Source organism: Chiloscyllium plagiosum, chromosome 25, assembly GCF_004010195.1.
Source record: "Chiloscyllium plagiosum isolate BGI_BamShark_2017 chromosome 25, ASM401019v2, whole genome shotgun sequence".
NCBI classification, from domain to species: Eukaryota; Metazoa; Chordata; class Chondrichthyes; order Orectolobiformes; family Hemiscylliidae; genus Chiloscyllium; species Chiloscyllium plagiosum.
This window is the reverse complement of record NC_057734.1, coordinates 1,280,656-1,294,309: the sequence shown is the minus strand read 5'-3', so window position 1 is coordinate 1,294,309 and position 13,654 is coordinate 1,280,656. Positions and strand designations below refer to the sequence as shown.

General features: G+C 44.2%; 1 protein-coding gene across 3 annotated transcripts in view; it reads left to right on the top strand.

Annotated features, from left to right (window-relative positions):
- adgrd1 (adhesion G protein-coupled receptor D1) overlaps positions 1-13,654 on the top strand; it is a 243,831-nt gene that overhangs the window by 113,160 nt on the left and 117,017 nt on the right. For all 3 annotated transcript variants that reach the window (XM_043715336.1, XM_043715334.1, XM_043715335.1), the window contains 2 exons: positions 9,570-9,673; positions 12,945-13,056. In XM_043715336.1, the coding sequence (XP_043571271.1) occupies positions 9,570-9,673; positions 12,945-13,056 (216 nt within the window). The remainder of the gene's footprint in view (positions 1-9,569; positions 9,674-12,944; positions 13,057-13,654) is intronic.

The window sequence follows — 13,654 nt, the reverse complement described above, 5'->3', positions numbered from 1 at the left end:
GATTCTATTCATAGAGTCCCTGTGTGTGGAAGCAGGCCATTCACTGACCCTCCGTCCTAGACTCACAACCCTACCCTGTCCCTGCATTTCCCATGGCTAACCCACCTAGCCAGCACATCCTTAGACACAATGGGCAATTTAGCAGGGCTGATTCCCCTAATCTGCACATCTTTGGTCTGTGAGAGGAAACTGGAGCACCTGGAGGAAACCCACACAGACAGTCACCTGAGGCTGGAATCGAACCCAGGTCCCTGGCGCTGTGAGGCAGCAGTGCTAACCATTGAGCTACCATGCTGCCCTTATGTTTTTCTAAGAATTTAAGGAAGTACCTTTCACTGAAACACAAACAAGCAATGCTGCAGATTTGGTTTTAACAGTACAACAGAAGTGTATTACACAAAAGAAATGAAACCAAGCAAGTCACTGCATTCAAGGACGTTTGGGAATGGGATCAGGTTCTAGCCCGGCTGGTGATGTCTTCATTAAAGGGAAAGCCGATACAAGGGTCCAAATGTCTTATGCCACGTTCTAATTCAGCACTGGGTCAGAGAGATGGACAGCATGGAAACAGATGCTTCAGTCCAACTCGTCCATGCCAACCAGACATCCCAACCTAATCTAGTTCCATTTGTCAACACTTGGCCCATATCACTCTAAGATTCCTGAAGAAGGGCTTATGCTCGAAACGTCGATTCTCCTGTTCCTTGGATGCTGCCTGACCTGCTGCGCTTCTCCAGCAACACATTTTCAGCTCTGATCACCAGCATCTGCAGACCTCACTTTCTCCCCATATCCCTCTAAACCTTTCCTGTTCATATACCCATCCAGATGCCTTATAAATGTATCAATGTTTGTGAACCTGAAAATGGTGTTAATGGAGAAAAACTGTATAGACGTGAGGAAACAAAAGGCTGTTAATGTTCTGGACATTCTGTGCTGACAAAATACATAGTTCGTGTCTAATATGCTCGTTTAAAGGGTCACCATTTTTAATCTCAGCATGATTTAAATTCATTGAGACACAGCATAGAACAGGAACATAGAGGCTGCCACTCTTAAAACAAAGGGAAAAACTGCTCAACTTTGTTTATGAAACAGTATCAAGAGGAAGAGAGTGAGACAGACTGATAGAGGGAGAAGGAAAGAGTGATAGTCATCGAGTGATATTGTACAGCACAGAGAGAGGCCCCTCAGCCCATTGAGTCTGTGCTGGTCAAGAACAATCTCCTAACTCTTCTCGTCCCATTTCCCAGCACTTGGCCTGTTGCCTTGTATGGCCTTGGAAAGGTAATGAGGGAGGGAAGGAGAGAGTGAGAAGGAAAAACTGTAGAGGAAAGAGAGAGATGGAGAATGAAGGGGATACGGTGGGAGGAGAAGGAAAGGGAGAGAGGGAAGAAGGACGAATGAGAGAAAGAAGAAGGAAAAAGGGAAGGAAAGAGAGTTGGGGTGGCATGGTGGCTCAGTGGTTAGCACTACTGCATCACAGGGACCCGGGTTCGATTCCAGCCTCGGGTGACTCTGTGGAGTTTGCACATTCTCCCCGTGTCTGCGTGGGTTTCCTCCCACAATCCAAAGGTGTGCAGATTAGGTGGATTGGCCATGCTAAATTGCCTGTAGTGTTCAGGGATGTGTAGGTTAGGTGCAGTAGTCAGGGGTTAAATGTAGCGGGATGGGTCTGGGTGGATTACTCTGCGGTGGGTTGGTGTGGACTTGGGCCGAAGGGCCTGTTTCCATACTGTGGGGATTCAATGAGAGATGTGGGAGAGCATTGACGGTCACTGGCAGTTTTTAAATTGATGTCATTGCTAGTTTATTGTCTCTGGTGTCTTTCCCTGGCCTCCAGCATTTTGTAAACCTCCAAACAAGACCCAGGAGATGTTGAAATTAGCCTTGACAGGAACAATAATATGGCGAAACACCCTAAGGCATATCACTGGAGGTATTCCCAGCCAAAAGTTAAAATCTAGGCATGCAGGGAGATGTAAGGACAGATGAAAGAGAGAAATTCGAAGGAGGAAGGAGAGGTTTCGGAAGGGAGTTCCAGACCTTGAAGCCCAAGCTGCGGAGAGCATAACTGACAGCGGTGGAGTGATTAAAACCAGGGATTATTGAAATGGATAAAATTAGACAAGCACGGAGATCTCAGAGGAATGTGGGGCTGGAAGTGTTTACAGAGGTAGGGAGGCCAATTCTAGAGATTTGGGAAAGCCAGGGTGAGCGTTGTAAATTCAGGGCATCATTGGATTGGGAGGGGATCAAGATCAACGAGAAACATCGGGGCCCAGGAGGAACGTGACTCATTATGAATTCGGGTAAAACAGGAAAATGTTGGATGAGAAACTCTCATTTGAACAGCTGAAGTGACCTTTGCACTTTCAGTTTGTTGTAATCTGCCAAAGTCATTGAGGAATCAGATATCAGATTACTAGGCTGTGATGAAGTATTTCACAGCGGTAATACAAGATCACAAATACACTTCATACTCTGTTTGCATAAAACAATGCATTCCATATTTGTTTAATGTATTTGTCCTCAGTTCTTTAATGAAAAGCAGATCTATTGTAACCCACTGGGAAGACTATCTGGTTTGATGTGATGTTGTTGCTGGCAGTGGACTGAGAGTAGGCTGCAGTCTTTCAAGTGATCTCATTTTAGGAAAATGCTTCCGATCAGGCCCCTCTAACTGCACGTCCATATTGATATTTTCTACGATCCTCTGGGGACTGTGCCGGGTTGGGGGGTGGGAGTGGGGAGAGAGAGAGACAGAATGGTGAGGTGATTCCGAAATGTTGTATGGAAAATGCACCGGAAATTCCACTACTTAGGTCATAGTTCGAGTGTTCAACTTTCTGCTAAAGTATATCGCTGTTCCTTCACAGTCGCTGGGTCAAAATCCATGAATTCCCTCCCTCAGGGCATTGTGGGTCCACCTACAGCACTTGGACTGCAGCGGCTCAAGAAGGCAGCTCACCCCCACCTTCTCAAGGGGCAACTAGGGACGGACAATAAATACTGGGCCCAGCCAGTGACCCCCACATTACACTCGAGAATGAAATAATTGAAATCCTAGCAAGTCCCCACTGTGATGATCAGCTGTCAATCTGTTCCCCGCCTTCTTCCACTTTTTGTCCTTAAATACTGAAGTTGATTTCGCAACTATCTGAGGAGCAACAACATCATGAAAGGTGATCACCAATGTATCCACTATCTGTAACCGCCCTTTCAACATCTGTGATGTGAATATTTGGGTCCTAGGGATTTGTTAACCCTCAGGCCCATTAATTTATTAAACATCACTTTTTTACAAATACCAAGTGCCGCACTCTCACTTGTGCTTTGAATCTCTATTATTTCCGGAAAATTTCTTGGACCATTCTCTGTGAGGACAGACAGACAGTAATTATTTGGTTTTTATACGAATTTTCTACTTGCCATTATAAATTCTACTGTGTCTGCCTATAACAGACCCACATTTGTTTTTGCTAATCTCTCCTTTTTACATACATCCAGAAGATTACACAGTCTGCTTCTTATGCTCCTAACTAATTTACATTCACAGTCTGTTGTCCGTTTATCAGTTTCCTCGTTCTTTTTGGTGGAATTTTTTAAAAGCTGCAAATCTTTAGGTTTAAAACATATTTCAGGTTTCCACTACATCCTGTGAGGAATATTTCCTGACTTAATTCTCAAACAGCCTGCTCCGAATTACATTAAGTGACAAGTAATGGGAGGGTGCAGGGAGAGGAAGCACCATCCGAAATAATTGAGAGATATGAACATTAGTGTTGTTTATTATATTTGTACATTGGGGGAAGGGTGGTCACTGTTTCAAAATAAACATTTAAGACCAAGATGAGGAGAAAATGTTTCTCTATCTCTCTCAGCATTTATAACTCGCTTCCTCAAAATGTGGTGAAGTTTTAAAATCGGATGTTGATAGTTTCTTGATAAGCTACGGAAGTTCAAGGTTATCAAGGTCGATAAAAATGATTTGGAACTGAACAGAGGCAGTATAGTTAGTAAAGTTTGCAGATAACACCAAACTTGGAGGTGTAGTGAACAGTGAAGAGGGTTACCTCAGATTACAACATGATCTTGATCAGACGGGCCAATGGGCTGAGGAGTGGCAGATGGAGTTTAATTTAGATAAATGCGAGATGCTGCATTTTGGAAAAGCAAATCAGGGCAGGACTTATACACTTAATGGTAAGGTCCTGGGGAGAGTTACGGAACAAGAGACCTTGGTGTGCAGGTTCATAGCTCCTTGAAAATGGAGTTGTATGTAGATAGGCGTTTGGTATGCTTTCCTTTATTAGTCAGAGTGTTGAGTACAGGAGTTGGGAGGTCATGTTGCGGCTGTACAGGACTTTGGTTAAGTTACTTTTGGAATATTGTGTGCAATTCTGGTCTCCTTCCTATCGGAAGGATGTTGTGAAACTTGAAAGGGTTCAGAAAAGATTTCCAAGGATGTTGCCAGGGTTGGAGGGTTTGAGCTATAGGGAGAGGCTGAACACACTGGGACTGTTTTCCCTGGAGCATCGAAGGCTGAGGGGTGACCTTATAGAAGTTTATAAAATTAGGAGGGGCATAGATTGGGTAAATAGACAAGGTCTTTTCCCTGGAGTTGGGGAGTCCAGAACTCGAGGGCATAGGTTGAGGGTGAGAGGGGAAAGATATAAAAGAGACCTAAGGGCAACTTTTTCACGTAGAGGGTTGTACGTGTATGGAATGAGCTGCCAGAGGAAGTGGTGGAGGCTGGTACAATTGCAACATTTAAGAGGCATTTGGATGGGTATATGAATAGGAAGGGTTTGGAGGGATATGGGCCGGGTGCTGGCAGGTGGGACTAGATTGGGTTGGGATATCTGGTCAGCATGGACGGGTTGGACTGAAGGGTCTGTTTCTGTGCTGTCCATCTCTATGACTCTATGGTTCGATGTTAAACACCCAGACCTGTTACTAAATGGTCCAGAAAACTGTGTGACATGATGGGAATTCATTGATTGAAACCTGGCAGTTTAAGAAAATACAGGACAGATCCTTAAACCTACAAAAGGCAAATCAGGTGGAGGCTTGAATCAGGAGCAGAATCTGTGAGTGAACAAAAACCATCACCTTGTGATTTCCTTCTTGTTTCTCCCTCTTCTAAATCCAATCACCTGGTCACTGTTAATGCAAAGCAGGGGTTACCAACTCTGGATTAATGTATTCCTGGAGGTTTTGTTGCACGATATCTAACCCTAGCTTTTCCTCCACATCTTCCATTGTTAGCTCTCACCGGAGAGATATAATGGAAAACTAATAAATATTTATGAACCGTCAACATATAATGTACCAGGAAAAACTTGGATGCACCTTATAAAGCCCCACCTTACACATACATACAGACAGACACAAAAGAATTGGTGTTATGGGCAGAGGGAAAGACTGTGAATGGTCCCTTTTGGCTCATCAGTCTCCCTTCTCCAGGGATGTGCAGTTATTTACAGGAGGTAAAGGATGTACAGGAGGATTGATTTCAAACCTTAAACTTTTGCTGACTTTTATTGGTTAAAAGCCGCAGGATCCAGCAACTGATGAAGGGAAAGAAACTGTTTTCCTTCATGTTTGAGGCAGTTTGTTTTACTGTCGAAAGAGAGAGAGGACAGCTCCTCCCTTTTCCAAAGTCCAAAAGCTTCAGACCAAACACTCATACCCACCAGCCAATCACACTGAAGGCCTTTGTCATCAATAACCTTTCCACAGGCTCATCAGCTACCTGTGAGCTGCCGAATCTCCCTTTATCCCGATCCCCCCCCACACCCTCCCCATCTTCCAGGGCTCCAGCCCTTCTGTGGCACCCTCCCTCTCTGCTTGAACCAGCAGCAGTGTAAACAGCCCTCACAATGAGCATCAGTAACTCGCTTTTAAAAAGTGCAGCAAACCCTTCGATAATCCCTGATTTTGCAAACATCCTTTTCCCATTTCAGTCCGCAATCAAAAACACAGAAAAATGAAAAAGCTACGGTATTTATCACATTTTACTTGCCAAGAAAGGTACTCAAAAAAGAGAAACAGTGAGAATAGTTGATTTTAACATTACTATTAATCCCGAATCCCTGGAGATGCCAAGGCAGTCGGTCAGGCCTGGTTACCCCAAAGGTAAACAGTGACACTGAACTCGGTGATGTCAATCCGATGATAAGACCTAACCCTGTTGTTCCTCAGTCACTCACTTCACTCCAAAGTTGGACTGAATCCTGACTGAATTTTATTTAATTCATTCATGTGATGTGGGTGCCACTGTTTGGGCCCAGTATTTATTACCCGTCCCCAGTTGCCCCTTGAGAAGGTGGGTGTGAGCTCCCTTCTTGACCCGCTGCAGCCCACCTGCTGTAGGTGGATCCACAATGCCCTGAGGGAGGGAATTCCAGGATTCTGACCCAGTGACAGTGAAGGAACGGCGATATATTTCCAAGTCAGGATGGTGAATGGCTTGGAGGGGAACTTGCAGGGAGTGGTGTTCCATGTATCTGCTGCCTTCGTCCTTCTAGATGGAAGTGGGTGTGGGTTTGGAAGGTGCTGTTCTGAGGATCTTTGGTGAGTTACTGCAGTGTATCTTGTAGATAGTACCCACTGCTGCTATTGAGAGTTGGTGGTGGAGGGAGTGGATGTTTGTGGATGTGGTGCCAATCAATTGGGGGATGCTTTAAAAGACATTTGGGCAGGTATGTGGACAGGAAAAGTTAAAGGGATATAGGCCAAATGCGGGCAAATGGGACTAGCTTGGTTGAGGAATCCTGGTCGGCATTGACGAGTTGGGCCGAAGGGTCTGTTTCTGTGCTGCATGACTCTATGATTCTATACTTTCTCCTGGGTGGTGTCAAATTCCTGAGTGTTGTTGGAGCTGCCCCCATACTGGCATCATTTACACCAAGACTATTGGAAAATAGGATTAAGGAAATTTTGCTACAGAGCTTTGGTGAACCAGGACCTGGGTTACTGTGTGTAGTTTTAGGTGTTCTTATGTTGGAAAGAATGTACGTGGTCTTCAGTGATGGTTCACTTGATGATTGTGGGGTGAGGAGCTTATCTTCAGAGAGTTGGAGAACACTGGGCCTCTATGTCCTGGAATTTAAAACGTTTGTGATGATTTCATTGTTGTAGATGGAATTCTCTGAGGATTTGACAAGGTAGACTCTGAGAGGCTGTTTCCCCAGATGGAGAATACAGAGTTAGGGTTCTTAGTGGGTGAGAGGGCAACTTTTTTAGGACAGAGATGAGGAGGAATTACTTCAATCAGTGATTTATAAATCTTTAGAATTCTGAGCACAAGGGGGCTATGAATGTTCAACTTTGAGATTGATAGATTTTCAGGATTAATTTGTGGGCGGCACGGTGGCACAGTGGTTAGCACTGCTGCCTCACATCGCCAGCGACCCGGGTTCAATTCCCGCCTCAGGCAACTGTCTGTGTGGAGTTTGCACGTTCTCCTTGTATCTGCCTGGATTTCCTCCGGGTGCTCCGGTTTCCTCCCACAATCCACAGGTTAGGTGAATTGGCCATGCTAATTGCCCGTAGTGTTAGATGAAGGGGTAAATGTAGAGGAATGGGTCTGGGTGGGTTGCTCTTCGGAGGGTCGGTGTGGACTTGTTGGGCCGAAGGGCCTGTTTCCACACTGTAAGTAATCTAATTGATCAATCAATTTTGATCAGTCAAGAGATCAATAGAGTGGGGATTGAATGGGAAGTGGAATTGATGTAGAAGATCAGTGATGATCCCACAGAGCAGGCTTGAGGGGCTGAATGGCCTTTTCTTGCTCTTAGTGGGTGGTGTTTTTATATAAACTGCAGTCCCCATGTCATATACAATCCAATCAGAATGAAGATAGATAAAATCTCAGGGAAACTGCAGACTTTAATGACTATCAATCAGAATTTGACACCAAGCCACTATGAGGAGATATTGAGGCAGGAGCTTGTTTGAAGAGGGAGGTTTCATGGAATATTTTAAAAGGAACAGAGAGAAGTTGTGACGCAGAGAAGTTTAGAGAGAGTGAGATTGAAGTCCGACCACCAGTAGGGGTGTGATTGAAATTGAGCATCTAACAACGACCAGAACGAGAGGGGCACAGCGATCCCAGAGCACCGTGAGCAACAGGAGACAAAAGAGAGGCTTGAGAATACCGAGGAGAACTTTTAAAACTGAGTCAAAAATCACACCACACCAGGCTATAGTCCAACAGGTTTCTTTGAAAACACTAGCTTTCGGAGCTTTGTTCCTTCTTCAGGTCCAGTGAGAGAGGAGTAAAAGATTTATAAATAAAAGATCAAAGGATCATACAACTGATGTGAATGGATTGAACAAACCTAAAATGGCTGACTCCCTCCCGTTAAATCTTTAATCAGTTAGAAAGGAGATGCAACTTCTGATTGATTAAAATGCAAATCCCAGAATTTCTTTCAGGTCACTGCCGTGAGATAAATAAGGGTTTTTTTTAGAGTATACTAGAGGTGACATCTCTGGGCAGACAATGCATTTTCGGTGTGAGGCCTTGTTTAGAATCTATGTTCTAACCTGGAGTCTGACTGGTTTTATTTCCAAAGCAACGCTGGCACCACCACATCATTTTTAAACCGAGACATTGTCAAACTGAGAGACATAGTTGGGGTGACAGTGGGTGAATTTGGGTGGGTGGTCCTGAGATTTCAATGAGAAGGTGGAAGACGCAAGGTCGCTGAGGAGACTATTGAAGTAATTAATGGATACAACACCTCCCCCTCTAATTCCTAAAATAACTCCTGATACCATTGAGGTGCTTTTGCCTGTGTTTTCAGTCCTTGGAGAATGGGTACAGGTGGGTGTGATAATTGGCAGGAATGTTGCCGATGTGTGATTTGTGTCATGTTTGGCAGCGAGGGGTTTGTGAAGATGCTTCAGTGAATCAATGTAAAGCAACCAGAGTTGCAGTAACTAGCCACCAGGGACTGTGCTGTGCCACTGGATGCATTGTCCATGGAGTATACACCCTTGCCCATTGACAACGAGGATCAGAGGGTGAAGTTCGGGCCTGAACTCAGGATTTCTAAAGGGAAACTTCTAAAGAGAAACAAGGACTAGGATTTATATAACAGAGAGCCTTTCACAATTATGGGGCATCCCGAAGCACTTTGAGAGTGAAACAAAATCAGAAGCTGCTGGACAAACTCAGCAGGTCTGGCAGAAACTATGGGAAGAAAGCAGAGTTAATAATTTTGAGTCCAGTGGCTCTTCAAATGTACTGTCAAAAACATGTGACAGCCAATTTGTACACAGGAAGATTCCACAAACAGCCAAGGGATCATGATCAGACAATGTGCTTCTTTTCAATGATGTTCGTTGATGGACAAATGTTGGCTCAGGATACCAGGCAAAACTTCCTTACCCTTCTTTGAAATAATGACCATGGGATTATTGTAGAGAAATAGGGGTTTAAAACGAGACCCTCATCAGTAATGAAGACAGTAACAAAGATAGAATCTGTTGGTATGCATTTGGTATCTTGGATTTAAAAGTGTATTTTCTCTCTCTCTGTCTCTTGTTTTGACCAGCTGGAGCAGGTACACCAGGTGGTGCTCTCTGCTATCACATATGTCGGCTGTTCCCTCTCCATTGTTTGCCTGATGGTCACTCTCATCATATTTGCTGTTCTCTCGTGAGTACCAATAACACTGTCCTCACTCTCCCACATCAACACACCATCGTGGTGGTTGGGGGGGGGGGGGGTGGGAGGGGAGGTCTGGGACAATAAACTGGTCAATAATGTGTGTATGTGTGTGTGTGTGTGTACGCGAGCGAGCCAGAGTGTGAGAATGTGAATGACAGAGACAGTATGAGCTTGTGAGGAACATGTAAATTCAGATGCCGTTTAATTCATTGTTTTTAAACAAAGCCATGAATCCACCTTCTCTCGCACACAGCTCTCTCTCTCTCTCTCACACACACACTCATTCACCTCTACTGACACACGCATGTATCCTCTCTTTCATTCTCACACACATGCACACACACACACTGTCTCTCACACACACATATTCTCTCTCAGACACAAACACTCAGCCACACACACACACACACTCTCACTCACAATCACTCACATACGGTCACACATATCCTCTCTCTCTCTCTCACTTACATTCACTCACTGTCTTGCCCATATGCAGAGTTGTGCATGAATTTTCTCTCATATGCTTGTACTGTGTCTCTCATGCACACTCATTCTCTCTGTCTCTCTCTGTCTCTCTCTCTCTCTCTCACACACATGCACCCTCCCACACATTTTGACACGTACTCAAAATGTGATTGGTCCCCAGGTGAGGGTTCCCAATTCATTATGATCCTGGGTAAGGAAGGAGGAACTGGCTCATGTTCCTTGTTCAACCTTGAACTCTACAACTGTGTTCAGGTCAAACAAGGGACACCTTTCCAGTGGATCCCTTTGTCATGTATTTATGTTTTTAAAGGAGTCAATTTAACCAAGCTTTCTTGAGTTGAAGAGAAAATAAGTTTATTCATTGTGAAAACACTGAAAAATGAAAACACAACACATAGATTAGAAATGAGAAATTAGTAAATCATGTTTTTTTTATTGTGGCTTTCCAGCAATCAGAGAAAGAGAGAGAGAGAGAAGAGAGATGGAGAAACATTACATATTTTTTCTTTTCACCTGCGATGCAGGGGTGTCTATTAGATGCTCCTACCTGGAGTAATAATCTTTCACATAGCACCTTAACCTTTGCATTTATAAGGCTGGACCAGTCCAGATTCTGGTCAATGGTAACTCCCAGAATGTTGATAGTGGGGATTCAGTGATGACATCACCACTGAATGTCATGGGGCGATGGTTAGACAGTCTCTTATTGGTGATGGTCATTGCCTGGCTTTTGTTACTTGCCGCTTGTCAGCCCAGGCATGGATATTGTCCAAATCTTGTTGTCACGGTGTTCCTTTTTGGAGAATCTATATCCATACTCTGATCAATAATTATGAATTTGAGATATTTGATCAATTTATTAACCCTTTGTCACTAACTTCTGTCTACATTTGTTATTGCTCTGTGCTAGCAACTGTATATTTAATAATGCCTGGGGATTTTTTGAGTTAATTTTACTTTTATTTTCTTGACTAATTTACTGAGCTTCTTCATTGTATTTTAGATTTGCTTTGGTCTGTTATTTTACACTTCTATGGCCTTGTATAAATACTCCTTCTATAACCTGATGAAGGAGCAGCTCTCTGAAAGCTCGTGCTTCCAAATAAACCTGTTGGACCAAAACCTGGTGGTGTGTGACTTCTCACCTTATCCACTCCAGTCCAACGTTGATAAAATGCTATAGATACCATTATTACAAAAGAAATAATAGGACATTTAGAAAAGAGAACTCAATCAAACTCAACATGGTTTTGTGAAAGAGAAATCATGTTTGACAAATTTGCTTGAGTTCTTTCGGGATATAACGAGCTAAGTTGTTAATATTATTGTTGATCAGAATGAATAAAGGGAAAATTGTAGATGTAGTGTGTATTTCTATTCCCAGAAAGCATAGGATAAGGTGCTATGTGAAAGATTATTACTCCAGGTAGGAGCACATGATATTGGGAGTAACGTGTCAGCATGCATTGAGGATTGGTTAACTCACAGAAGACAGAGAGTTGGGAAGAATGGGCCTTTCTGAGGTTGGAAAGATGTAATTAGCAGAGTGCCACAAGGATCAGTGCTCAGGCCTCAATGATTCACTGTTTACAACAGGGACTCGGAGGTAGGGTAACATATCCAAATAGGTCAACAATACAAACTTAGATGGGTGCGCATGTTGTGCTGAGAACATATGGAATCTGCAAGGGCATATCAATAGGTTGAGTGATTGGCAGATGGAGTTTAATATGGGAAGGTGGGAGGTCATGCATTTTGCTAAGAAAATTCAAAAGGCAGATTATTATTTAAGTGGAGAGAGAGAGACCCCAGAACATTGCAGGGCAGAGGAATCTGGGTATCCTTGTGCATGAAAACAAAACAGACAGCTTCAGCAGGTAATTAAGGAGGCAAATGGATTTTAGCCTTGGTTACTTTGGGGTTGAAGTTTAAAAACAGGTCAGTCTTGTTACAACTGTACATCTGGAGTACTGTGCACAGTTTTGGTCCCTGTATTTGTGTAAGAATTTACCGGCACTGAAGGCAGTTCAAACAGATTCACTCGGCTAATCTCTGGGAGGAAGGGGTTGACTTATCAAGGACAGCTAAACAGGTTAGATCTTTACTTGTTGGAAAGAGGGAAGCAGTATCGATGGTGTCATCAATATATCAGAGGGAGAGTTGTGGGTGGGGGCCGGAATAGGCTGGAACAAGGAATGTTCCACATACCCCACAGAGTGACAGACATAATGGCCACCCTCTGACCTGCAGAAAGTGAGAGGAGTTCGAGGGGAAGTTGTTTGGAGTGAGGGTGAGCTCAGTCGGGTGGAGGAGGCTGGTGGTGTCTGGGGGCAGTTCCCTACTTTGATGTTCTATTGCCTTTTGCAATAAGCAACAACATTCCAATTATCGTTCCCGCCTCGTGCTGTATCCACTGACTAACTGCGTGTGATTCATGTCGCAGGACACCCAGATCCCTCTGCAGCTCAGAGCTTTCCAGTCTCCCTCCATTTAAATCATTTCCTGCTTTTCTGTGCTTCCTGCTAAAGTTGAGCAGTTCTCATTTTCATGCATCACCTGCTAAAAGATGCACTCTCTATGTCCCTCAGCAGACACCTCATATTCTCTTCACAACTTCCTGTTTGACCTCTCTCCGTGCGATTAGTGAGTACATGCTCGCTGCCTCGGGCTGGATATCGATGTCGAACTGAGACAGTCCATGGTTGTATGTGCTGAGATTATCTTTGAAGCCTGTTGTGTTTGATTGATCATTCCTGTTCTTGCTGATTGGCAGGTCGGTGAGCACGATCCGTAACCAGCGTTACCATATCCACGCCAACCTCTCGTTTGCTATTCTTGTGGCTCAGATCCTACTTCTGATCAGCTTCCGATTTGTGCCGGGCACGGTAAGTGAGAGAGCATCCGTTGGGGGGAAGGGGGGAAGTGGGGAGGAGTTTGTGATCAAAACAATGCTCCCTCTCGGACTCTGAGGTCTGTGTGCAGTGGAAGCTTCCGGAAGGGAAAGCCAGTGTGTCAGCATGGCGATTGGTGTGCATGGACCCTCCAAGTGTTTGGGTGGTTTGGAGGGGATGTTAGATCACTGGCCACAAGTTCCCTGAGTGCAGTCTCTTGTTCCTCTTTGTGAGTTTCTATGGTTCCTCAGGTGGCACCATAATCTCTCCATTCACAAGCCCTGCCAACATTGACCTAGCTGTGTCCCTGCTGCTGTTCCTTAATCTGTTTCCTGCTGACGTGACCTTCTCACCTGAACATTCATCCATGCCACTAATCTCTAGACCACAGCTTTCCATCTTCTGCCCACTCCATCATAGTTCACCGATATTGGGCCATTTGGAATCACAGGTCTCCCTCCATCTCTCTGTCTCACTGCTACACTCTCCACCTTCCCAGTGCTTCTGAAAACTTATCCCATCTATTAACATTTTGAAAATCTGTCTTCGAAGATTTTTATGTAGCTTCCTGTCAAATGTTACTTAGTTACAC